The 27,564-nt window shown below is 36.9% G+C and overlaps 1 protein-coding gene across 2 annotated transcripts; it reads left to right on the forward strand.

Annotated features, from left to right (window-relative positions):
• Window positions 1–786: 786 nt before the first annotated feature.
• LOC121419260 (epidermal retinol dehydrogenase 2-like) lies at window positions 787–27,403 on the forward strand. 2 transcript variants are annotated; one of them, XM_041613649.1, is made up of 6 exons: window positions 787–916; window positions 18,823–19,098; window positions 20,460–20,695; window positions 21,676–21,920; window positions 24,704–24,829; window positions 27,279–27,403. In XM_041613649.1, exons 2-6 carry the CDS (start codon window positions 18,870–18,872, stop codon window positions 27,376–27,378), a joined length of 936 nt encoding a protein of 311 aa, XP_041469583.1. In that variant the 5' UTR covers window positions 787–916; window positions 18,823–18,869; the 3' UTR covers window positions 27,379–27,403. The 2 variants fall into 2 exon arrangements, with proteins under 2 accessions (XP_041469583.1, XP_041469591.1); XM_041613657.1 differs by lacking the exon at window positions 787–916 and adding an exon at window positions 16,068–16,134.
• Window positions 27,404–27,564: the final 161 nt, after the last annotated feature.

Consider the following 27,564-nt stretch of genomic DNA (forward strand, 5'->3'; position numbering starts at 1 on the left):
GAAAATAGGGGTAAAACAATTTTGCACCCCCCCCCTTATAGGCGAAAGCTAGATCCGCCCCTGTCAAATACACACATCGAAATAAATTTTTGCTCCCCCTAATTAAAAAGCAAGGTATCCGAACCCCCAATATAGTGCCCCCCTCCCCAACCTTGGAAAAAAAATTCTAGCTACGCCACTGGCAAAGAAAGCTGTGAATCAGAGAAAGTGCTTGGGAAAAAATGGGAATATGCCTGTTAGAATTTGTAGTTAAAAAATGATAGGTCTAAACATGAACTAAAATTCCCAAATTGACTATCAATATCATAGCGTCAACCGTTGTCATGGCGACATATATATATTCACGTCATCATACTTCCATATATCCCATCTCAATGTGAGCGATGTTGGTCATTATACAATTATACAATAAAATACAAAGCAATTTTTCTCTACGACTTGCTGAAGAAAATAATGAGTTTATGCCGAGGCCCGATGCACCGAATCGGAGGCATCACCCCCGACCCCGGACCCCCCCCCCCCCCTTTATAACCACTATACAAGTTTGCATGGTAGCCTCGGAGTAGCACATTGAGAATATTCAATTCTATGAGATGAATGAATTGCCAAAACAAAACATTTTGAATTATGCCATAATTGCTATTCCTATTTTTTATATGATTTTTTTGACATAGCTGTGACGATGGGAAAATACGACATGCCAATTTCAATCTAGAGTATAGGCCTACTCTATTTCAATCATGAAAAGTACGCCCCCTTTGTTTGACTTTCAATGCGAATCTACTATGCAGACGACACTGCACACGACATGACACAGATTCCAGTTATTGCAGCACATTTAAGCAGTTGCATTCTCTCTTTCTTGACTCTTGCTTGTTGAGTGCTACTCAGCTGCCTCAGCAAACTCGTTAGTGTTGTAAGTAAACTTTATGTTATTATTGAGATCGTATCAAGCATTACCTGTTTGTTTATTGTAAGCCTATTTCCCCCACTATCGTTTATTTTGCATGGGTCTAGTCTGAGAGCTGCAAACGGTACGGTACCGTACCCCTGATCATATGTGCATGCCAATAGTTAGCGCGAAAGAGCGGGGAGGTTCAGGCAGAACTGAGGGCAGTGTGCCGTTGCTAGCCGAGTCATAACCCTGCCAGGGATTGGATTCCATACAAACTCATTTTGAGACTTTTAACACAACTGACATTTATCTTATGCACAACTTTAAAATGCAAATGAGGAAACTGACCTAGGCATTATCGTGGTTTATGTCACCATTTCATAATTCACTGCCATTTATTTTGTCAACGCCGCGGCAGTGACTTCTTTCCACTCCCATTGTTGTATTGTCATTGACTTTGTACACAACGAGCACACACACACAAGAAGAGACTATAGAGGTGACAAATTTCACGATGAGGCCGAAACTGATGATGATGTCACCCACTCACTATTTTGTATTTCATTATAATCTTATATTTTAAGAAAAATATTAAATTACCCCCAAGTTACAATGAAAAATAAATTGCAACTGTATGGAAATTAGTATTTTGGTCACAAAAGGGATATTTTAATGATTTTTTAAATTGTGTGCTGTATACAGCATTGGCATACACTGTACCATAGACATAGTCTAGACAGAAATAACCGTCGTTTCTGGGGATTTATTCAACATTTTCTGACATTTTACTATCATCCCCATTCATTATGTATTGGTGAGTGGAGCCAACGTAGGTCAGCGGAACAACCAAACTACAGAGACTGAAGCTTTTGGTCTAACCATAGTCCTACCTGTAGATTCCCCACAGGCAGGATGGTAATGAACCCTTGAGTGACCCATGCCATGGGTCTACCACCATGTCATTTGTAGGCAAAATGGAAATATGGCCATCTGGGAGATGTCACTTTATAGTGTACTAAAGTAATACCTCCCTGATTAGACTAAATAAGATTTAGACTGAATTTTAGACCAAATAGAAATTAGACCAAATTGAGAGTAGACCAACTTGGTTAAGCCCATGTGGTATTAGATCATCTGAAAAGTAACAGCGTTTTTTTCATAACTTCTTATTTTACATGTACATCTGAGTTTAAAGCAAAGATGCTGATTTATTTGTTAGCTTAGTGGTTACTAATTATGATTCCATCAAAAGTTTACTCGAAAAACATCCCACATCAGGTTTAAAGGCAGTTTTTTATTGAAAATTGAGCCCAATTCGCCCCGCCCACAAAAAATTCAGTCCGATTAATTTGGTTTCGTATATCACGTGACAATTATGACATCAGGGAAGGAAGCTGCTGAGTGTTTTTGACGTTTGGAGCGTGAAGTGCCAATTGTGGTTGCACGTGTGGATTCAAAGTAAATAAATTGAATTGCTGGAATAATATTCAGAACCTGAATCTTCAAAGTCTGAAGAATCAGACGGAGCAGATGACGATGCTGCAGCCATGATCAAAGCCTCATAAAAATCTTTTAAAAATCTGTTAAGGATGAGCTTGGTCGAAACAGCAACTACATGAGGAACATGTACAATAACTAGGAGTCCGGCTGCACAGCTGGGAAAATCTTCCTTCGTTGACATCACAATGATTGATGGGATGATCGGTCGACTCTTTCAAAAATTTTAGTGCAGGGGCCATGGAACGGTTTTCAAAGTGGGGGGGGGGGGGCTGACGATGCTAAAAATCATGATCATATGGTCATTTTTACATTTTTGTACACGGTTTTGGAAAAAAGTGGGGGGGGGGCTGAAATTCCCCCCCGGTTCCGCGGCCCCTGTAGTGGGTGTTCCCGTTGAAGTTCATTTCCATGGAATAACTCAACACTGGTTCATCGTACACAGGAACCGATGGCAAATTCATATTTTTCCAGTAAAACTACCTAATTATAGATATGTATCTAGAATAAGATGGAATTGGTGTCATAGGACCTTCAATTAAATGTTCCATACCATTGTTTTTCCTTTTATTTTTTTTTCTTTGAAAAAAGAGTTTTTGTCAGGGTGATTGCTTTCTGTTCTTTCGTCCAATAATTTGTTGATTAATAAACTAGAAAGAGGTATGATTCTTATACCTCTTCAAGAAGCATTCTTTCTTCTTTCAACAAAGATTATTCATTTCAGCTGGGTATAGCTCTCTTTTATCAGACTGACTGCAGACTACCCTTGCGTATGATTCACTGATGCCTTGCATGGGTGAACTACAAGCCTACTATTGGGTTTGTTCAAATTTCATCTATTGTTAGTGCCACAGGGCCACAAGATAACATCTTGGGTTGTAGCAGGAGTTGGGTTCACACCTGCCTGACTGGAAATATGAACTTGGTCAGACCTCAATATACAAGCTGGGTTTTTCATAAAGCTGCTAAATAAGTTAAGAGCGACTGTATGAAAAACTGGTAGTCCTCTCTCGTGGTAAATTCTGTACACCAAAATTTCATTGGCTTTAACGCTCAGATCTAAGAAAGCATCAGCAGTCAATTGTCAAGTGGCTCGTAAGTTACAAACACAGCTTCATGAAATCTCCTTTTTTTTGCATTCAAACTTCCATAAAACCAAATGAAATTAAATTTTTTATTCCATAAGCTTGCAAAGAGCCTTTCAATTCCTGTGGCAAAGGTTGTGCGTAATATCTGTGGCTCACATGAAAAGCCCCTGATATACATGAGTCGGGTTTGAAGCCGCCTTCAATGCCGGCATTAGTGAGGCTGCTTGTCTTCACACCTGCAATTTGAGTGGTGATGTACACATACGTCAGAAGTTGACTGTTGCCGCCTCAGTTTGGCCAGCATCAGTCTGGCTTTTTAAAAAAAGGGGGTGATTTAAGTCAAGCCACCTCCGATGCCAGCTTCAGTCCACTTTCGGCCAATATTAATTACACTGAATATATCCCAGCAGCCAAGGGGAAGTCCTGCAAAAGCTTTGATCCTTTTATCTGTTTGGGATAATGTCACAAAATTATAGTATTGGGCATACAGAAGAATCTTTTTCTTATTAGGCAGATGTGAAATTACAGGGGTATTTTAAGAGGGGAAAAAGATATCGATCTGTCGAATAGAGAAGGTAGAATGGATGAATATAAGATCAGATAGTGAGAGTGATATTGTCCGTAGTCACTAATGGGCGTATCTAGCTTACTTTCTGTGGCACTTTGCATTCAGACACACTTGAAAACTGAATATATCTGCTTTTTTCTGATCAGGGATTTTACCCTGCAGAACTCTCACAGGTACTAAGTTTTACCCAGGATGTGAAAACAGACTTCCTGTGATATCCCTGAGAGAAAATGCCAGCTAATTAATTTCACACATGTATAATGATATATTGTTTTATTGTCCAACTTAATGGAAATTCATTTTGTTTACATGCAAACATACAAATTACAACACATAAGGAAATATACACATAATCAAGGAGAGACAAATACAAAATATTGGCATGCACATATTACATATCGGTATTCATTCTTATACATGTACTGTACATAAGTTGATTTTATAAGAGTCAGATCATTGTTAAAATAAGAACAAGTAGGCATATTCAGTATAATTATCATTATTATCATTTTAGAACTGTAAAATAAGTAAAAGAATTAGGTCATTTTTATTTTATTTATTTATTTATTTATTTATTACTTGAAGCATAATTCACATATAAAAATTTTTGTAGGTTCTCTCCAAAGTTCAGATGATTTTTGCGGGGATTTTTCCAAGATTAGTGTAATTGTTGTGTGAATCAAAATTACAAGAACTTTCTCACGTTTGATGTGGGTGCTGTGGGCCATAATTTGGTTTGCTCAAGTGAGCCTATGGTTTTGAAAGCATGCATATCATATGCTACTCAGACTGCACTGCACTTGCATCAAATGAAATTAGGCTTGTTCACTCAGGTTGACCCATATGAATATCTCTGAAAGCAGATACGAGCCAATAGCGCCATCTCGAGTCCTCAACTACTAATACCTGGCCAGTTTGGTGACCCATAATGCTAGTGAGATCTAGTAATATAGACCCACTTGAATGATAACATGTTAATTATATACTCTACACATTTATACCGCAATCATTATGTTACCAAGTAGAAAAACAATTACTTTTCCTCTCAAAACATTTTAGTTTCTCTATACAAATACAATTATAGATCAATTTATTCTCTGTAGTTTTAGTAGATGTCTGAAAATGTATAAGCCTTTGTATATTTATAACACACAGGCAATGAGAGACCACACACAGTTCACTCCCCCTTTAAAGATATGGATAGTTTGATGATCAAGTGGGTCTTAAAGCACTTCATATTTGGAGGTGGAATGAATACAAATTTTGTTTAGGATGTAAACCTACATGAATGTATTTTTTGTAATAAAATTTTATTTGGGGAGAATTGAAATGCAATTTTTATTTTATTTTGTAATTTGTATCGATTAATTTTGCAGAGACATTTTTTTTTGCTTGCTGTCTGAACTCCTCTAAATGTGCTTAAAAGTACCATTTAACACACTTGGAGTACAACACCATTATTTTAAGGAATCACAATTATCACATGCATTGAACTGTTTTTATTGTCTCGCCCACCAGAGGTGAAGGGGAGACTTACTTGTAGGGATCCAAATGTCGTCCGTCTGTCACAAACCTAGTGACACATAACTCCACAACCGTAAGTCGCTTTTCAACCAAACTTGAATGGTAGATGGACTTAGGGGACCTGCATGTTATGCTGCACTGGGAGGTCACATGGTAAGGTCAAAGGTCATTTTCAGGTCAACGTTAATGTTTACATGCAAGACTCTCTTCTGACACCTGACTCCGCAACCGTAAGTTTCTTTTCAACCAAACTTGGATGGTAGATGGACTTGGGACCTGCTTGTTATGCTGCAGTCGGAGGTCACATGGTAAGGTCAAAGGTAATTTCCAGATCAACGTTAAAGTTTACATGCAAGACTCTATTATGACACCTAACTCTGCAACTGTAAGTCTCTTTTCAACCAAACTTGGATGGTAGATGGACTTGGGGGACCTGCATGTTATGCTGCAGTCGGAGGTCACGTGATAAGGTCAAAGGTCATTTTCAGGTTAACGTTAAAGTTTACATGCAAGACTCCCTTATGACACCTAACTTCACAACCGTAAGTCACTTTTCAACCAAACTTGGATGGTAGATGGACTTGGGGGACCTGCATGTTATGCTGCAGTTGGAGGTCACATGGTAAGGTCAAAGGTCATTTTCAGGTCAACATTAAAGTTTACGTGCAAGACTCTATTATGACACCTAACTCTGCAACTGTAAGTCTCTTTTCAACCAAACTTGGATGGTAGATGGACTTGGGGGACCTGCATGTTATGCTGCAGTCGGAGGTCACGTGATAAGGTCAAAGGTCATTTTCAGGTTAACGTTAAAGTTTACATGCAAGACTCCCTTATGACACCTAACTTCACAACCGTAAGTCACTTTTCAACCAAACTTGGATGGTAGATGGACTTGGGGGACCTGCATGTTATGCTGCAGTTGGAGGTCACATGGTAAGGTCAAAGGTCATTTTCAGGTCAACATTAAAGTTTACGTGCAAGGCTCTTATGACAAGTGTTATCATCCCAGTCATTTCACAATGAAGTTTCGATACAATTCTGTTGCGTGCCCTCACAAATCACAATATTTCTGGTCATTTTCACAATTAAGTGGGCGAGACACAAAATCGCTCTTGCCTTGTTCATCTTCTTGAAAGATTGATAGCCCCTATAGCCCTATCAAACATTAAATTGCGTTTGCTTCAAGAGTTTTTCCCCCAGTGGTCTCACAAAACTTTCAAGACCACATTTGCTATAAAGTGCTTCCGAAATGTTAAGACCCCAAATATATTTTTTTGAAAAAATGGCACCAAATTTTTGTATGTGCATTTTATCAACACCCCACAAAGGTTTGCTGAAACATTAGAAGTTTAAAAGACTTATTTAGATTTCTTATTTGTAGCCCATTTCTAATTCACACAAATTTATAGCATAATCAGTTCAAATAAAGTATTAAAAAAATAGATTTAATGAAATACACCTGTGCAGCTGTGTAGATTATTTCCTACCATTGTGCACACTGCGTAGAAGGAAGACCATCTGCTTGTAGACTGTAGGTGACTATCATTTTGCATCAATTGACTATATTCTAATTAATAGCCAATCTTAATTCAACAATCAAAGATTAAATGATTATGTAGAGACCGAGATAAGATCTATCCATGTATTTACATACGTGTAATTAATCAAAGTGCCCAATGGGATATTTTTGTGCCTTTTTTTTCTCATTTGTTCAGTAGAGAAAAGGATGTCTTGCCCTAATAATCAAAAGCCTGCCAACATGTAGGCCTACACGTAAACCTGTTCAAATATTGCATTGCATGACCTTGTGTGCAATCTTATCACATTGTCTCTGTCACATCATGTAATTGTCATGCATGATTGGCTTTGCATCGCTTCCACCAGCAGTTCTTTTACAAATCCCTTAATAAAAAAGGACCTTGGGTCATCCAGAGAATAGCTTTTCATATTTTATATTTGACAGATTTTCAAGTTCAGCTGTAAGTCATTACCATACTGTGCAGCCCTCTGTGACTTTATGCCACAATCAATGAATGCTCTCAAATCATCCATAACTTGAATTCATTCATCAGAATTCTCCAGGAGGTACTATGAAATGACAATGGGCTTGATACAAGGCACGGATACCATTGAAATTTTGACCACAAAATAGATAAATGTTTGTACAGTGCATAATATCAATTATGGTACATGTATGAGTATAGAATCAAGTTCGTTTATAAGACACTTTTTGCTAATTCTTTTATTCTGATTTCAATGTAATTTGCATATTGCTTTCCTTATTTCATTTTACCCCGATTTAATATCAACTTCATGATAATTTTTAAAATTTATGGTCACTCCGTCCGTCATATGTTGTGTTGGTGCGAGAACACCCTTAACACCACACTTTGGCACATTTTATATGCGCGCGCAAAAACACCCCTAGCAGCATGCACAAGTGCATTGTGCAAGTGCATTGTGCAAGTGCGTTTTTGCACCGACGTGGTGTGCCAAAATGTTTTGCTAAGGATGTTCTTGCACCAATACAGTGATGTGCAAAATTTGTTCTGTAGCACCATTAAATATATTTCATTTTCGATTACCTGAGCAAATGGCTCAAAAATAACTAGTGTAAACTTTTGTATGGGGAGCTGCTGGCATTTTGTGACATCATTGAGTGCACCTCCCCAGCCTATGTCCTTGCAGTTTCCATTGTAATGCAATGGGGCCCAGAACCAAAGAAGAATGATACAGCGTATCTCCATCATATAGCATGTATTACAAAAAATGCTATTAATGGCACTCTAAATGTGCAATATGAAAATAACCAAATCATATTAATTTTTAATCATGAAATACCATGTATTTCATAATTGGTTTAAATTTTATGCGATATGGTACACTGAACAGCAATCATTGTGTGTAGTCTTGTTCAGCTGATAGCTGAACCTGATGATAACATGACTTGTTATCTAGATTTATCGATATTGGGTGGTCCCTTTCAGGAGTAACACTTGCCTAAGAAAGATACATGTATGCTTTTCACACTGCATTTCCTTAACCCCATACTATCCTTAACCCCGGACTATCCTTAACCCCATACTATCTTTTCTTCGATTCACACTGTCTTTCTTAACCCCATACTATCTGCTCAACCGTGGTTAATGCCTTAACCCCGGACTATCCCTCAGCTCATGAATATTGATGATTTTACCATACAGAGCGTGATTAACGTGCAATTCGACTTCTGTGATTGGCTGATGCTTAGCCCCACTTTTCTTCGCCCTGTTTCGTTTTCACATTGCATCTCTTAGCACTGCAGTTGTGGTGCTAGCACCACAATAAGCCGGCTAACCCTGCTTTTTTGCAGGGCCAGATAGTACCGTGCTAGCCCACTTTGCTAAAATGTAGTGTGAAAACGAAGTGGGCTAAGCTTAACCCCGGGAAATTGGTGAGGCTAAGACCCCCCCTTAGCCCCACCAATTTAGGACAAAAAGTGCAGTGTGAAAAGCATAATGGTGTACTGTGAAACCTACTACTACACTATTCTTCTTCGCCATTGAAACCTTCAGAAGTTAATATATGATTTGTTATTTAAAGTGTTGCAAATTGTACCTAGTCACGCTCAACTATGGGCATAAATATTCAAGAATTTCTATTCATCAGAGGGGGTAAATGAATAGGCCATCCCCAAGTCTTGAAGAGAAGAGAAAATAATGTTTGATATATGGGGCTACTTTTCACATCATACTACATGTATACCTTAATCTGAACACTGCAAATAATAGGGATTTTCTATGGCTTCTTTTTTAGCTCATCCGGCCCGAAGGGCCAAATGAGCTTATGCCGTGGCGTGGCGTCCATCGTCTATCGTCCGTCCACGATTTCAAAATGCTACTTCTTCGCCATTTCAAGTCCGATTTCAATTCTGTTTGCTGTATATGATAACACTAGGTGGGGGATTCAAAACTTCTACACAGAATTTTGAAATTCATTAAATATGCTAATTCTTGCATATTTTTCAAAATTCACAAAAAATGCTTCTTCTTTAATTGTTGACTGATTTTGATTTTTTTTCCATCTGGTAGAACTTCATGTTCGCCATACTTGTACACAAACTTTAAAATTTTGTCTGGAAAATTATTTGTGCTAATATATGTGAAATTAATTTATTCATATTTTTTAAATTCACATAAAATGCTTTTTCTTCTTTAATTGTTGACCTATTTTGATTTGTGTTTTCCATCTGGTAGAACTTCATGAGGTTCACCATACTTGTACACAAAATTTTGAAGTTTTGTCTGGAAAATCATTTATGCTGATTTATGCAAAATTTATTCATAAATCACAAAAATGTTTTTTCTTCTTCATTTGTTGATCAATTTCAATTTTGTTTGCTTTATATGATAGCTTAAGGTGGTGATGCAAAATTTCAACACAGAATTTTGAAATTAATTAAATGTGCTAATTTATTTATATATTTTCAAAACTCACAAAAATTACTATTTATTTGTTGATTGATTTTGATTATTTTTGTTCCATCTGAGAGCTACATGAGGTTCACAAAGGTTCTACACAGAGTTAAGAAATTTTGACTAGAAAGTTATTTATGCTTAATTTATGTGAAATTTATTCATAGATCACAAAAACTGCTTCTATGTCATTTCTTCATCAATTTCAATTCTATATCCTCAATTTATGTCACCAATATTATTCACTACATTGTCAACTGGGCTGAAATTAAAATTGTGTAAAATATCGTTGCGAGATGGCTGATGAGCTCCACATCATTGATGTGCTAGTTTTTTTTTTTTTTTTTTTGTAGTTTCCTGGGCTCAAACATTTCAGTGGTGAAATCGCCCCAAGCCCCTGTGTATTTCTTCCCTGTCTTGAAGATTTACTCCCATGGCTGATTGTGAATTGATATAATTTGCAACACTTGAATACGTAAAAAAGCTGATCGTGACTACACATATTACAAAACCTGGATGAAGAGGTTTTCTGGTGTGTAATAAAGAAAATGCAAACTGTGTCTTTTTGATTATTGGACCACGTTTGAATTTCATCCAGTTGTATAAAATTAACTGCAATTAACTGGCGAAAGAATTAAAGATATAAAAAAAATATGATGTTGTAGTAAGTGCCATTATCTTTTATTGTTGGAAATGATGTAGAGTCATCAAAGGTCTGTGAGGTGTAGACTAAGCCTTCTCTGATTCATCTTCATACTTCTAAAAGCTTGGGAATAGGATCTTCACACTTGATGATTTTAAAATAAAAAGTGGTGAGGAGGTGGAACCTCATGAATGATTCTCTGAGGAGGCCGCCTTTCTATTCACCAGTTTGTCTATAGATACAAATTTGATTAATATTCTGAAACTCTTCGACAGGTATTCAAAATAGGATCATTCTAATAAGGAGCTTATGTGAGGACACATTTATTAAGGAATGTGATTTATGAGGTGCACGCAACATTCTAGAGGATTTATGGATAGAGGATGTTTCTTATTGGAGTTCCTGGTTATGGTCGGATTTGTACTGGTATTGAGATCTACATAATTGGCCCTGAAAGTAACAAGCCAAAGTATGGATTGTATATAGGCCTATCAATGATACAGATTTGTATTCAAATCTCCAATGATTTGAATTCATATCTTTAAGCTTTATTTAAAATCAAATCAAAGTCCAGTGTTTGGTTGGTTGCTATTAGGTAGCCAATATGCATTTTCTGTTGATGTTTACTTGAGCTCCACAGTTTTTGTCTCACCTGTATAGCAGAGTGAGACTATACATGTAGGCGCCGGCGGCGTCAACACCAAATCTTAACCGAAGGTTAAGTTTTTGAAATGACAGCATAACTTAGAAAGTATATGGACCTAGTTCATGAAACTTGGCCATAAGGTTAATCAAGTATTAGCTGAACATCCTGCCAGAGTTTCAGGCCACATGACCAAGGTCAAAGGTCATTTAGGGTCAATGAACTTTGGCCAAGTTGGGGGAATTCGTTGAATTACCATCATAACTTTGAAAGTTTATGGATCTGATTCATGAAACTTAGATATAAGAGTAATAAAAAACACTGAACATCCTGTGTGAGTTTCAGGTCTCATGATCAAGGTCAAAGGTTATTTATGGTCAATGAACTTTGGCCAAGTTGGGGGTATTTGTTGAATTACCCCATAACTCTGTAAGTGTATTGGTCTAGTTCATAAAACTTGGACATAAGAGTAATCAAGTATCACTCAACATCTCATACGATTTTCAGGTCACATGCCCAAAGGCAAAGGTCATTTAAGGTCATTGAACTTTGGCCATTTGGACGTAGTTATGAGATTGCTGTCATAACTTTCAAAGTATGTAGTTTATAAAATGTGGATATAGGGGTAATCAAGTATCACTGACAAGTCTTAGATGGCATGATCATGGTCGAATGCCATTTACTGACAATGAACATAGTATTGTAGCATATGAATGGTGTTTTTTGTGAATAATTATTCTATAGTAGTTTTCAAAGTCAGCACTGCTGCTGTATGCCAGAGGCGCTTCGCTTGTTTAATTCCACAAGTTCATGAATACAATATCTATTATTCAATGAGGATTCTGGATCTGAATATCAAAGTTACTCACAGGCCTACAGTGCTTATCGATTAGGCCTTGCTACATTTCAATGTAGTGTTAATGTATTCATTAAAGGTGGAAGAATAATGATTTTGTTTCCAGGGATACTTTTTTATACCTTCCCATCCATTATTGTATGCCAGGGTGCACTTTGGACGCTATAGATTAGACTTTCAGCGACTCACTATGAAAAAGGGGAGAAAAAAGAAATCAGGGCCCTCTGTATATTTCAAGTCCCCTGCTGCACTGAATAACTGATTAATTTGAAAATTAATGTTGAAAATAACATGGTTTCCTTTTTAAGGAAGCGCCGTGGTGTAGCGTTTCTGACACTCGCCTTGTTATCACAGGGTCGTGTGTTCGAATCCCACAGTGGCGTAGCGTCCTTTGGCAAGGCATCAATCCACAATTTGCCACTCTCCTCCCAGGTGTTAAATGGGTACCCGGTAGGATGCGAAAGCCTATGTAGTATGCCTAGCAATTGATTCTTCAAACTCTTGTTGGAATGCTCCCCAGGGAGTGGAGAAGGTGCATACATTGTATGTGGGCATGCAAGGATCCGATGACAGGGTGATAATATCTGTAAAGCGCTTAGAGATGTTCCGATTTGTTAAGTGCTATATGAATGCAGATTATTATTTTAGAATACACAACCATGTAGGCGTACATGTAGGAGAAGTGCGTTAAGAATGCTTTTTTGAATTAAAACAATTTGCATTGAAATTAGTGTTAGGTATGAAAAGGGAGAAATACACCTACAGATTTTTTTTTCAAGTATTTGATTTAGGTAACGTAGCATAACGTAACACATTTGATCACATCACATCTGAATGAACAATCATCATCATCATCCTCTCTGCATTAATCTGGCACACAAGGAGTCAAAAGCCTCTGCCAGATAACAACATTTTTCTTTCCCATATATGTCTGCCTGTTCTTTCTGGTCTATTAAAAGATGGCTAGATGTGAATGGCCTCGCGGAGGAAATTACAACCATTATGAGATCACCCTGTTTGCGGTCGATGTTCCCTATCAGTTTTCATCTTTCAGGAACATGAGATCACGTTCAACTTAAGTTCAACCAAGTGCCTATTATGATTGATGTGTCCCCTAATCATGATTTCTCTACCTTCTATTACCCCTCTGGTAAGCGTGAATGAGAGGCTGCTTCAGGAGAGATATTACGTTGTGGTAAACGTATGTGCCAAAGACCTCCCCTCATGTTTGTTCTCAATTGTCTTTAGAATCCTATTAGTACAAATATGCATTCCTCAATTTCCCAGGCACCTTATCATAATGAACTGTGCCTACTTTATCTCTGAGGTACTCTTAGGCATTGCCTGTGCATATTGGTGAACTTTTACTTTCTTAATTCCTAAACCATCTTTTGTTGTTTTGTTCCAGATCCCTTTTTAACCTTGCACTAGGACTGTGTGCTATCACATGGAATCATAATTATTCAATATTTTCTTATGTGTGTGTATACAGTGCGTTCCACAAAAAACGAAACCAAGATTTATCATACCCTTATGCAATTTAGACAAATGACTTAACATTGTAAAGCTTACATGTAGAATCTCCTCTGTCATCTAAAATTACTTTATTTCTCATTCACGCATGAGTGAGCAAAAAAAAATTAAGAGGGGATACCAAAAAGTCACTTGGCAGTAGTGACTACTTGGCAGGCTGTACATGTATAAGGGTTTCAAAAAGAAAACCACATTTTTAAAAAGTCTAATATTTGCTCTTTAATTTGATACCTCAATTACAGAAAATGGTCAAGAAATAACTAAGTTCTGGTTATTTGAAAAAAGGCTTGAATTTCAATTTCATAAAATGAAGAAGTTTAACAGGCTAGCATCCAGACTCACTCGAAACTCTGTTTTGTTGACGATCAGCTATGCATTATTCTGTTGTTAACCGCGCTATATCTTCTAAGGGAAAATGTTTAAACATGTTTATTTAATGAAATTATGGAAAAACAAGCATTGTTTCGAGGTAACAGAACTTTCTTACTTCTTGACCATTTTCTGTGATATTGATCTTTTTAGGCATGTGATTTTTTTTTAGATTAAGATAATTCATTAAAATTCATTTATTTGAATATAAACTTAAAACATTTCTTCTACAAAAACCTAAACTAAGTTACCTCAATTACATTTTTTTTTCTAGTCTTTCTCTGCAAAACTCAAACTTTTATTGAGAAAATTGGGATTATGTTATAAGTTTTTAACTTTTTAAATGATCCCCCACATTTACATACTGTTTCTCTTCTTGTCTGATTTAAGTATTGTTCAGATTTTGGTTTATTGTTTTGTGTAGTGTATGTTTTCTTTATGCATCGGAATATTCATATGTATATATTGTACTGTATTCTGTAATACCATCTTTACACTGTATTGATCTTTTTATGAAGTGTGGAAATAAATGAATCATTCAACCAAGATACCCCCCACCAAATGAGTTTTTGGTATCCTTTCTTCAAATTCTTTTTGCTCACTTATGCGTGATTGAAGAAAAATCTAAGTAATATCAGATGAAAGAAAAGAATTTAAGCTTTACATTGGTAGGTCAGTTGTGTATTGCTTTTATGATTAAGTTATGATAAATCATTGCCAAATCTTGGTTTCGTTTTTTGTGGGACGCACTGTATAATATGCCTCGCTTGTCCTGCTTGTAACAAAACAAATTGCAGAAATAGATATTTAGCTACCGTTACATTAATCCATTTTTTTTAATCATTGGTGGTCATAATTTGAATGAATATTATTTCATATGATTTAGTACAAAAGAATAAGTGAGGAATGACATTATCAGCTTGCTCATTACATTAATCATGGATCCTACTAGAAGGATCCATGCATTAATGAAGACATGAATAGTAACTATTAATTTCACCAAAATAAAGGAAAGCTTCAAAAGTTAAACTTTCTTATACCTATTCCAATATTTTGATGAAATTGTTTGTGTTTTGTTTTGTCTTGTAATACACCAACTGTTCAAGTCATATTGTTTTCAGCCTGAAATAGCAGAGCTCTGCATATTCTTTAAGATAAACTTTTTGAAAGCATACATGTACATTTGCAAAAATGAATTATTTGATCAAACATATTGTGATTAAATCTAGTTTCTTTCTCAGAGGAAGTACTGTACATGTTGTCTCCACATCTCTTAAGATTTGTGCATGTTTTTTATTTTTCTTTATTTTCCCAACTTTGACCACTTGAATATTGTGTTATCACCTAAGTAGTCTAATGATAGCCCTTTATCAGCAAGGAGCTCAAATATTTCCTCTTTCTCTCAGTACCATGAACTTTGTAGGCCTATCCTTTTTTCCATCATGTACACCCATGACCAACCCATCCAAATATTGTTATAGCCATTATCATGGACTTTGAGTTTGTTGTCCAGTATTATTTAGGGAAAACCACAACAGTGTGAATGAAACCCCAGTTAAAATATCTGAATAGAAACAACTCGAAATGTTTCACTTGATTATTACCACTCGGTGTTTACCTGCTTGTCACATCCAATATAGCCTTTTGACAAGGCCTTTGCAACTAGGCTCCATTCCTCGTCTAGCGCGATGGCTGAGACGAAAATAACGGGTCGATACCCAATCAAGAACGAGGGGTAACGTCGCAAGGCCCTTTTTAATTCTGGTGAAGATGTGAATATATGAATTATTCATGAGCATGCCGATGCGCCAACCCGCACCGTCGGTATCTATGATGCCATGGGACCGAGTTTGTTCGCTTCTGCGGCACAGGGTCATTGAGGGTTCACTGATGCGAGCAATATGCTCGCTGATTGGCCACTATCTCTCTGGTAGCGATTCGGATTGGAAACAACAGTTAATATAAGAAATCCAAGTCAGATTCTTAAGGACCCTGTGACTGAACTCGAGATCCTCACATTCACTTGGCTTTTTTGCAAATAGTCTTTTCTCCAGTCAGTAGGTAAGTGATAGAGACACAGGGCCTAGTTGAAAGGCTACATCCAATATGGCCTTATTATCTTAGTTTGTCTACTAACCACTTGGACTTGGTACATTGCCATTTAACCCATTTACCATTTTGCTTGGTTTCAGATAATTGTATTTATTTCTATGTGTATTATGATGTATTATATTCCAAATGCTAATGAATCTTGCCACAGGATTGGTCAAAAGTTTAACTATGTGATAAAACACACTAGTTTCCCCCATCAATGATCACATGTGACAATGGTGCATTCATGTTAAGCTGATCATTTCAGCCTGCAGACTCATAAAACATTGCTACGTATGAATAATTTTGAGTATGCACGTGTGCACTTCAGGTCCTACAAGGTCATTGCCATTTGATTTTTGTCCATTTTTTCCCACGCACTGACATTTGCACATGATACAAATGCATGTGTACATGCATACATGCGAGCAGGAAAAACTTTACACACAATAAAAGTGCATTGTCTTTGGATGATGTTTCGGTCTTCTTAAGTATAGGCCTATGAAATAGTTTTTGTCTTTTATATCCTCGGCACCCTGGATGTACATGTACTCGGTCTCATTTCTCAGCTTCACTTCAGAAAGATACAACTGTAGCTAAACATCCAGCTTGCCTCAAAAGTAACGGTGTACTTATCACCTTAAACAATGGTAATTGTTTGCTGTAAAAATGGTCTATTCAAAGAAAAGCAAACCTAGAATCTGTTGTATTTCTGAATTTCAAGCGTTGATATTGACTGTTTAAAAAAAGTTCACAAAAATTCCTGCAGATGGTTGGCACATTATCCGCCCTAGCTGGTCAATGCCAATGACCAATGTGGGCGATGGTATACAAGGACACAGGAATTCTATTCTATACTCGTCCTTGATCTTGACTTGCCTATATTGTGTCCTATTTATGAACGCACTATTCTGAAATCAACTGCTTTACATGTAAATAGCATTGAATATTTGAGTAGTAGATTTTATTTTGTGTTGTAAGGTGGGGGGCACGGTATATATTTTGAGTATTACTGTTGCCAAAGGCTGGGGTAGGGGCTCGTTGGGGTGAACTTTTAAAAAATTAGACCTTCCATAAATTTGAATAATCAGTGAATAGGAAAAACATTTTATTTTCCTCTTCTATAAAAGTCAAATCAGGTTATGTGATCCAAAAAGTTTTGACCTTACATATACATGTATAGCAAATTCATTTCCCAGTATTAAACTTTATAGCAAAATTCTGATGAGCTACACAGCCAGCCGTTGCGAGGATCGATCATTTTAATTAATTAAAATTATTTACAGAATACAAGGTCTGCCATTGCAAGGACCAATCATTTCTGTTGACAAACATTAGCCTATATTTCCACTTTTTATATACTTTTATATGACACCTAGATAGATCCATTTGATTTGGTTGTTTGATATCAATCATTAAGCCCAATTTGATTTTAGATACATTCATCGTTCAATTTTGGATCCATACGGTTTTGTTCATTGCACTCGTGCATTGAGACCCAGGCATCACAAGTGAAAACACTCATGTTTGCAGTACATGTATATTTAATGCGACAATCAACAGACAGAACACAGGATGAGCATATTTTGCATCAAAATTAGTAAAATTTCAAATGATAAGGATCTATTTTTAGGTGTTATATAAACCAAATAATGACTGTTTTTAATTTGTGCAATGGACAGGATACTTCATTTGAGGTAAGAGGATCCATTGCACTAAAAAAAAAAAATCATGATTTGTATGTTTATTGATTTTACAGTCAGAGACTATTTAGTAGGTCTTTTTAAACTCTCAGGGACCTCAAAGTGGTGGTACAAGAACCAGATGAACAAACAGACTATGCTTTTCATCATTAAAGGGAAATGAAACCTTTAGAACAAGTGGGCTTGTGTGAAAACAGAAAAAAAAATCAAAGAATAAGATCAAAGAAGGTTTGAGACAAATTGGACAAATATTGAGAAAGTTATGAGCATTTTAATATTGCGATCATTAATGCTATGGAGGTCCTCCCATTGGCAATACAACAAAAATGTGCGATTCTATATGTGAACAACTTTCCCTTTGATTGACTATAAAATACCCTTAAAAAGGCTCATTTTTCCTATGACAATTCTTGGTTTTCTTTTATTTCTGAGAAACACTGTAGATGGCTTGATGCTCTTGCTTATTCTCGTAGAGTCAGGTAAAGATTTATTAAGTCATCAACCCAAACTCAAACATAAGATAATATATGGTATTTTTAGTCCTTTATCCTGTTTAATTGATAACATTAAGGACTGCATGTTTTTTTCTCATCAAGTGATAAGCTTGTAACTTTAGATATGGTTTGACAATCAAGACTTCAGTCTGACCTACATTGATTGTGTCGCTCAGGGCCCTGTATTGCACAATGTGTTATAATCAATTGCTAAATGGCGAATCAAGATTACTCTTGCATGTACATGTTGTTGAAAACAGTTCAAAGGAGCCAACCAGAAGTCTTCTCTTATACTGTATGTTTTCCTGCAAACTTGAGTTTCATGGGGGCCTTGTGTCATATGCAACCGGTTCCAAAGCTCATCCTATATTGAAGTTTAGTTGTTGCTTTTCTCTCTTTTATCTTTCATGATATCAACCAGCAACACATTTCCATTTTGTACTCTCCCTGCCTTTTTGCAGCTTATCCTACACAGTACTCAACTTTGATGTCTGCCTGACTTAGCACCATGATCCTGATAGATTTCCTGCTGGACCTGGTCTGGATGATCTTGAGTGTCCTGTACTATGTAGGAGAGAGCCTGGTCCTGTTCCTAGTCCCAACTGCTTTTCGCAAGAAGTCTATTGAGGGGGAGTTGGTGCTGATCACAGGAGCTGGGAGTGGGATAGGCAGGCTTCAAGCCATTAAATTTGCTGCCGTGGGATGCGATGTTGTACTATGGGATATCAACACAAAAGGTAAAGGTTGCCCTTTGATGTCAGGTCTACCCCCCCCTCCAAAAAAAGATTAAAAAAATTGAGAAATAAGCAAGTCTAACATAATGCCCATATCATGCCTATATACGTGGAGCGTTGTGGCCCAGTGGATTAGTCTCCGGACTCTGAAACAGAGGGTCGTGGTTTCGAATCCCAACCATGGCGTAATTTCCTTCAGCAAGAAATTGATCCACAATGTGCTGCATTCAACCCAGTTGAGGTAAATTGATACCTGGCAGGAATTTATTCCTTGAAACGCAGCGCGCGTAACAGCTGCACTGCTAAAGCCAGGGTATTTATGCTGCATATACTGTAGAGCACTTAGAGACTTCTGACAAAGTAAGTTTTAAGCGCTATATGAGCGAGTAAAATTATTATTATTACATGTATCACTGTTTGGGGAATTCATCAAAACCTTGTGATATAGAGTAGTGGAGCAGTGAATATATTTAAATATGTATGTATTAATTGCCAATATGAAAATAACTAGTCACTGATATTGGTGCTTAATCATACATGTATATTTTGAACACAGGTAAGATTAAGAGCAAAATGTTGTTGGAATCCCTTTTTTGTTGTTGTGGCATTGGTATCATTCAAGGAACCATAAATAAGGAACTAAATATTTTACTGGTAAGTGGTTAGAAAGAGTTGCATGAGGATGGAAGATTAAGAATGTGAGACAATTTTCCATTACTTGTAATTCCATGTCAATTTATAGCTAGCACTTCTCAATCTCAACATACCCTCCATCTTTCTATGAAATTTTTAGTGTTTGTATTTCCTTATATTGTAGCCATGGCATGTTTTCCTTCAGCAAGAAATTTATCCACACTGTGCTGCACTCGACCCAGGTGAGGTGAATGGGTACCCGGCAGGAGTAATTTCTTGCACGCACTGAGCACCAGTGAAGGTAGCTCGAGCTAAAGCTGGGGTAATAATAGCAGCGCTTTGTATTCTCTGGCAAAAAGCATTTTGTAAATCCAGCTATTATTATTTTATGTATATATCTTCCTTATTTATTCAGAATAAACCACCTTGTGGTTTGGGTGGAATTGACCTTCAGTTGTATCATGAAAGAAGTGTTTATGGCAATCAACCATATTCCCATACACAAAAGCAACATCAGAATGTCCAAACCATTCCATCTGTTTTTCCATATGCTTTTGATACCAGTGTGATGGTGTTGATTATCTTTTTCACATATTTTTCCATCCTGTGTTTAGCCCAGATGGTCATCTGGTGTGACACCGAGTGAGGTAGATATGAACAGGGTATCTTGTCTTTTTGCCTTTCTCTGTCTCCATTCTTTTTTTGTATATTTTTGTCTCAAATCTCTACAGGAATCGAGGAGACAGCAAAATTAGTCCGAAAAACAGGAAGGAAAGCCTGGTACTACGTGTGTGATGTCAGCAAAAGGGAGAAGGTGTACGAAGTGGCATCCAAGGTCAAGAGAGAAGCCGGAATGGTCACAATACTGGTCAACAACGCTGGAATCATCGCCGGTCAAAAGTTTATCAATCTGACAGATGATGCCATACAGAGGACCATGGACGTCAATGCTTTGGCACACGCCTGGGTAATGATAAAATATTAAGAAATATCATAGTGTACATGTATATTTGTCAATTTAAAAATCTATACCACAGTATCAGGCCAGTGTAGGGTGAGGTTGTAATCTAGGTACCTAGGTCGAAATCATGTCTTAAGGCAACCACAGCCCTTACGTCCCGACTGGTCTACGCCTGGCTTGCGACTGAGTGAGGGGAGATGTAACGTCACAGCTCTTGTCAGCTTGAGAGTCGCAGACCGGTCAGAGACAAGTTGCAAGGAAAATTGTTAGGATTTAACATGTTGAATCCTTATGACTGGATTGTAAGCTCAATCCAACTTCCAGCCAATCAGACAGCAGATTTGCACAAGGCGTATATGATATACAACGCTCATATGCAGTAGTAAGCGCCATTTCTCAGTTGCTATGGCAAAAAGCGCATGCGTGAGTCACAGACAGCATGTTAGTCGGATCGTAAGGTGTGCGGTGTCGAGGCTTTTGACTACCTTGCGATTCATCTCTACTCCCTCAGTCGCAAGCCATTCGTAGACCAGTTGGGTCGTAAAGTGTGCGGCCGCCTTGAGCCATCCAAGGATCATCTTTTTTTTTAAATCCTCTGTCAAGTCGAAAAATGGTAATTCTTGCTAGTTATGGACCTGAATAGAACATTTGACATGTGCCATATGCATTTGGGTTATTCCTTTTGTTTCCAGTCTGACCAATTGAATTAATTTGTTAAGAGGTGGCTTAGATGACCTTCAGTCCCACTTTAATTTGAAAAAAAATCTGACTATCCTTCTGACTTGATAAACAGCATAATATTCATGTATTGTCGCTGATTTTATCATAAACTGTAGATATATGTGGTCTGGTTCTACTTCAAGTCTTAAAATTACAGAGTTGCAAAATGATACTGTATAGGTACCATGAGGCTGATTGAACTTGATTTTCCATGGCATTTTTAGAATTGAATATTTTGAATGTTTATTTTTTTGTCCATTACGCAGACTCTGAAAGCATTCCTTCCAGACATGATGAAGAAAGATCACGGTCACATTGTCACCATCGCGAGTATCATGGGTGAACTGTCCGCTGCAGGGATGTCAGAGTACTGTATGAGCAAGTTTGCCGCTGTAGGTTTGCATGAATCGGTCTTACGAGAGACGAGGGCTGCTGGTAAAAGAGGAATCCATTTCACGTTAGTCAACCCCTACATGATAAACACAGGCATGTTTGCAGGCACAAAGATCAGGTAATAAGAGCTTGTGAAGGGGCCCAGTTGTGTCAGAGATGTTTCTTTCTAGATTCCAATTGCATCTTCCTGATCAGAATACCATATTCCAATAGATGGATACAAAAAGCCAGAAAATATCTTGCGTGTCTTATGGTACCAAGTTTTTTTCTTTTTAAGTCAGACAAGGGACTGCAGAATTATGGCTCATTTTGTAATTTCATAATGGCTTTAACAAACATGCAATTTTCAGGTTTTTTGTGTATAAAGGATTGGAAAGAATGATCGTCATAAAATCAAAACAAATTAAACAATAGATAACAAAAGAATCGATTCAAGTTTGACATTTGTTTCTAAATTTTAATCTTGGAAATTCTTTTCACCAAATTGTGCTAAAGACTTTGAATCAAAAACTTTATATGAAGGAATTGAAATGTGTGTATCTTATTTGCATAGTTCATTTTTATATGCCCGTCCTACGGGACGTATTATGGTATCACGCTCGCATAACTTCAGTTTAACTCAACCTAGACTCATATAATTTGGTGTGTATGATACTAGCATAAATCCGAGGTAGCCTATCAAATTTGAGGTCAAAAGGTCAAGGTCACAGTGACATGTTTTCATCTTACCCTTCTGAAGTCCTTGTAAACAGAATAACTTCAGTTTAACTTAACCAAGGCTTATAAAACTACATGTGTAGGTGTGTATGATACTAGCACGGATCCCAGGTTGATTGATTTTGAGGTCAAAAGGTCAAAGGTCAAGTTGCCACCTTCCACTTTTCTTTTTCTTGATTTATGTGACCAATAAATCCATTTCCGCTTTACAGTTTGGCGTATTATGTGCTCGCCCAAGCGACACTCTTGTTCAAATATTTGATCTTTTTTCAGCGGAGATCTGAGGGGGGGGGTAAGTTGACAACCTGTCATAAAATTCAATGAATGAATGAATTAAAGAATAGAAAACTTAATACATATGAACACATATTTGAAAAAAATTGTATTTATATGGTATAGGAGTATCATGGAAATATATTCACACTTGTAAAAAGAGATATGGGCTTTTTTTTTTCAAAATGTTGATATGGTTTTAAAAATGAGCTAATTATGGCACATGTAACTTTTGCCATCAGTGGTAAGTGTTGAATTCCTAATGAGTAGAAAAGCTTTTTAATCTGAAGTTTTATGCAATGGTGCCCATATGCGTTGTACTACAAGCCTCTATTTTTCTTTCTTTAATGAATCTAGTTCTCTATTTGTTTACCCAAGGGGTGAGAAACATGTTATGCAGGTGGTGTGTTTGTTTAGCAAGAGGTTAATTTTCTCATGTGAATCAATGCATTACATAAGTGGAACATCTTCAACAGGTGTGTTGACATTATGGTGTATGTAAAGCCCCCAAACTGAGCAGGAAAAAAAGATATTCCAAGGTCTACCAATAGCATATATACTTGAAGTCCTGAGTTGTTTACTGTAAATTTAGTCAACACACTGTTTCTAATAAATTGTCTACTATATTTGTATTAATATCCTTTCATTTCCAGTGATAAATACAATGAAAATAAACAAAACTGTATACAAGAACAATGATTGATGCAATGACCACAGCAATATGCCACAAAGGTTGACTAAAGAGCGAGAAAAAAAGTAACACCCGTATAAAATGCCTGCAGATTTTCAAAAGAAATCAAATTTATATTCAAGTCTTTCCTCATTAGCTTGAGAAAGACAAAACATTCAAGGTACAGTCAAGTATTATCAGCTTGTATACATTGCAATAAACAAGAGAAGGTGTTGAGAAATAAGAGGGAAAAAAGTAATCACAAGTAAATAACAATTGAAGGAAGGATGAAAATCCAATACAGCAATTCTTACAGATAATAATTGTTTGCCCTGGTGAAATGATTTTCTTTCAGCCCTTATAGTGATTTGTTAGAAACAAAACCTTAGATCCAAGTCAAGATGAAGTCACAAAATGTTGCAAAAGCCCTTTGATCAGATCACAAATTTGTAGGTGATTTGTGTGCAAATGCAACTCATATTTCTTGCAACACTCTATTATTACGCCTGATTTTGGGACATTGTCGTGATTTATTTAAGCACTAAACGGGACAGATTTGAAAAGTCTATAAAATTTTTGTTTCAAATTATGATCTCTATATTTTGGTGTCAATAGGTGCTCTGAAACCTAATCCTTCAAATGCCACTAAAATAATTAAGTTTCGTTCATGCTTGAGCGAACAAGGAATGTTTTTGTCTGGGGTTAAAAAGGAGGCTTGCGCCAAAATGGCATAAAATGATAAATATGATGGTCGGACTTCTTGCTAATGAGCAGACTTCCTCTTAACCTTTTCATTATCTTTGCCATAATTTTCGAATTATGCGGTCAAAATTCATTTCCAAATCTACTTATTAGCTTGAATATTTCTGTTGTTGTTCCTTTTTAATATATTCTCTTTTAGCTTTGAATATTCCTTCTTTAGGCAAGAATGATTTTTTTAACCAAAGTATGGGAGAGCGTGTTTTTTTTCAAATCCTTTCATTGTGTGCTAAAGCCTCTTTTGAACCCCCAACAAAAACGTCCCGTGTTGGCTCAAGCATGAATAAATTTCATTTTTAAAAATGGCATTTCAAAGATAGGATCTCAGAGCATCTTTTAACGTCAAAATGTAGATATAATATTTTGAAACAAATTTTTTATAGACTTCAAAACTGTCCCGTTTTTTTTTATACGCACTGTATAAAAACAGATATAATTGATGTAAGAAATGACTGCTGACTGCTTGTTTTGTATTGCCACAGATATGAGATGATCGTACCTACTCTGGAACCAGAATATGTGGCAGGGAAGGTGGTGGAAGCGGTGCAAACTCAAACAGCATTGGTACGCACACCGGTCTTACTACATCTCATGGTGCTCCTTAAAGAGTAAGTCTAACAGCTGTTTAGAATCCTTAAAAAAAAAACTGTCAGATGGCGATGGATGGTGCTATCAATCACCAATGGTCATAAATCACATGTGTGAATAAAAGAAGAGAATTACATGGGGACTCAAGGTGATTCGCCCCCTGAAATGCGCTTAAGAGCCCTGGAAAATGTCCATTAACTGGAATATTAAACTTATCCACTGTTGCAGATTTTAACCCGTTGCCTCCGAGACTCTTCGAATCCCATATGTTTAACACAGGAACCACCAGGTTCCGGATAGGAATGGGTTAATAATCATAAGGTTGTGAAAATTTGCCTCCGAAATAAAAGGAATAATAATTTCTGTTTTCCTGGTCAAAATGCCCCTTGATCACCAGTGCTGATTCATCACAAGTCATGACCATGTTAATGCTCTGTCCAAATATAATATAAATATAATGAAAAATGATGATATAAATTTGTATGAAAGCAGTAACTATGGGTTAAAAATAATCATCTGTGCTGCAAGAGCTTGTAAAGGACAAGTCCACCCCATCAAAAAGTTGAAAAGAAAAATAGAGAAAAAAATCCAACAAGCGTAACACTGAAAGTTTCATCAAAATCGGCTGTAAAATAAAAAAGTTATGGCACTTCAAAGTTTCGCTTCATTTCACAAAACAGTTTTATGCACATCCTGGATGGTATGCAAATGAGGAGACTATGACATCATCCACTCACTATTTCTTTTGTATTTTATTATATGCTATACGCGTGCTAATTTTTTCCTCATTTTCAAGTGATACAACAATTATTTCCTCCCTGAACATGTGGAATTAGCATTGTTTAATACCATATGGCTCAGTCAAGTTGGTCCTTATTGTCAAATCTATAAAAAAAATGAAATATTGTATAATGCAAACAAAAAAACAACAAAAGAAATAGTGAGTGATAGACATCGACTGAGTCACCTAGTTGTGCATATCACTGTTTTGTGAAAAATAAGCAAAACTTTAAAATATAAGTTTCTTATTCAGCATCCGATTCAATGAAAATTTCAGCACTATACCAGTTTGATTTTTCTCTGTTTATTCAAGTCAGCATTTTCCTGGGGTGGACTTGAACTTTAATGGTTTTAATTTATAGTAACGTTGCCATCCTTTGGTAATTTCTTGTAATTCTTAATTCTGATGGGCTATTGAGCATTGCGCCCATGGTATAGTAACTACCTTGTAGTTTTTTATTTACATTGACTGTTGAGCATTGTGCAGTTACCATTGGATGGTAAGATTACTATAATAATAACTTGTATGCAATAAAGCCCTGCACTGCTTGTTTCAGCAGAGCCTCTTCTCCACTGTTTTCCTCATCTCAGCATGCATGAAGATAAAAACAATGTAAACAATTCACAAAGACACTGAGTGAATTCCTGCTAAAAGACACCAAGACATGCCTAGGTAGTGCATCGTAACAAGTCTTTGCCTTGTTTCTATTAAAGCAAAGACTCAGGCAGCAGCTGGTAGCACTCCTTAACAAGTCTGTTCCTTGTCTTTATTGAAGCAGGCTCAGGCAGCAGCTAGGTAGCACACCTTAACAAGTCTTTGCCTTTTCATTAAAGCAAAGACTCAGGCAGCAGCTAGGTAGCAGACATTAAAAAGTAATTGTCTTGTCCTTATTAAAGCAAAGACTCAGGCAGCAGCAAGGTAATGCACCATCAAAAGTCATTGTCTTGTCTTTTTTAAAGCAAAGACTCAGGCAGCAGCTAGGTAGCATATCTTACCAAGTCTTTGCCTTGTCATTATTAAAGCAAAGACTCAGGCAGCAGCTAGGAAGCACACCTTGACAAGTCTTTGCCATGTCTTTATTAATGCAAAGACTCGGGCAGCAGCTGGTAGCACTCCTTAACAAGTCTTTGTTTGTCTTCATTAAAGCAAAGACTCAGGCAGCAGCTAGGTATCGCACCTTAAAAAGTATTTGCCTGTCCTTATCAAAGCAGGCTCAGGCAGCAGCTAGGAAGCATACCTTACCAAGTCTTTGCCTTGTCTTTATCAAAGCAGGCTCAGGCAGCAGCTAGGTAGCACACCTTAAAAAGTCTTTGCCTGTCTTTATTAAAGCAAAGACTCAGGCAGCAGCTAGGTAGCACACCTTAAAAAGTCTTCACCTGTCTTTATTAAAGCAAAGACTCAGGCAGCGGCTTGGTAGCATACCTTAAAAAGTCATTGCCTTGTCTTTAAGCAAAGACAGCAGCTAGGTATCGCACCTTAACAAGTCTTTGCTCCATCTTTAAGCAGAAGTCCTTCTCAGCATCTTTCCTGCATTCCTCACTGATTTGTCTTAAAAAACGTCATACTTTCATGAAGTTCGCAAATAATATTTTGACAAATTTTTGGAGCCCTTTTCAAGCTTACTACAAAGTATACCAACCATTTGTGCAATAATACTTTTTTATCCCTTCTCTATCATCCCCATGCAGCTTATTACCTCAGAAAGCCATTTTCAGTATGGAGGACTTCTTTGAGACAGCCAAAGCTATGGATAACTTTGTTGGAAGACGTCACATCAAGAACAGCTAATCATTTATTCTTGACTACTCCCACTCCACTGCCATCGAAAAATGCAATGTGCCCAACTTCTTAGGAACCAATAAATCAAGGACCTTGAGTTTCGAGCCACATGAAATCTCAACTTGAGAAAGATCACCTTCCAGGAAGTTCAATTCCTTCAAGGTATTAAGGTTCATGAAGAGTTTTGGTAGCATA

This window comes from Lytechinus variegatus, chromosome 1 (assembly GCF_018143015.1).
Source record: "Lytechinus variegatus isolate NC3 chromosome 1, Lvar_3.0, whole genome shotgun sequence".
Classification (NCBI taxonomy): Eukaryota; Metazoa; Echinodermata; class Echinoidea; order Temnopleuroida; family Toxopneustidae; genus Lytechinus; species Lytechinus variegatus.

Coding starts and splice junctions, on each gene's coding strand:
- LOC121419260 (XM_041613649.1), top strand. CDS start 18,870: ATGATCCTGATAGATTTCCTGCTGGACCTGGTCTGGATGATCTTGAGT. Junction 20,696..21,675: donor ATGCTTTGGCACACGCCTGG/GTAATGATAAAA, acceptor TCCATTACGCAG/ACTCTGAAAGCATTCCTTCC. Junction 21,921..24,703: donor TTTGCAGGCACAAAGATCAG/GTAATAAGAGCT, acceptor GTATTGCCACAG/ATATGAGATGATCGTACCTA.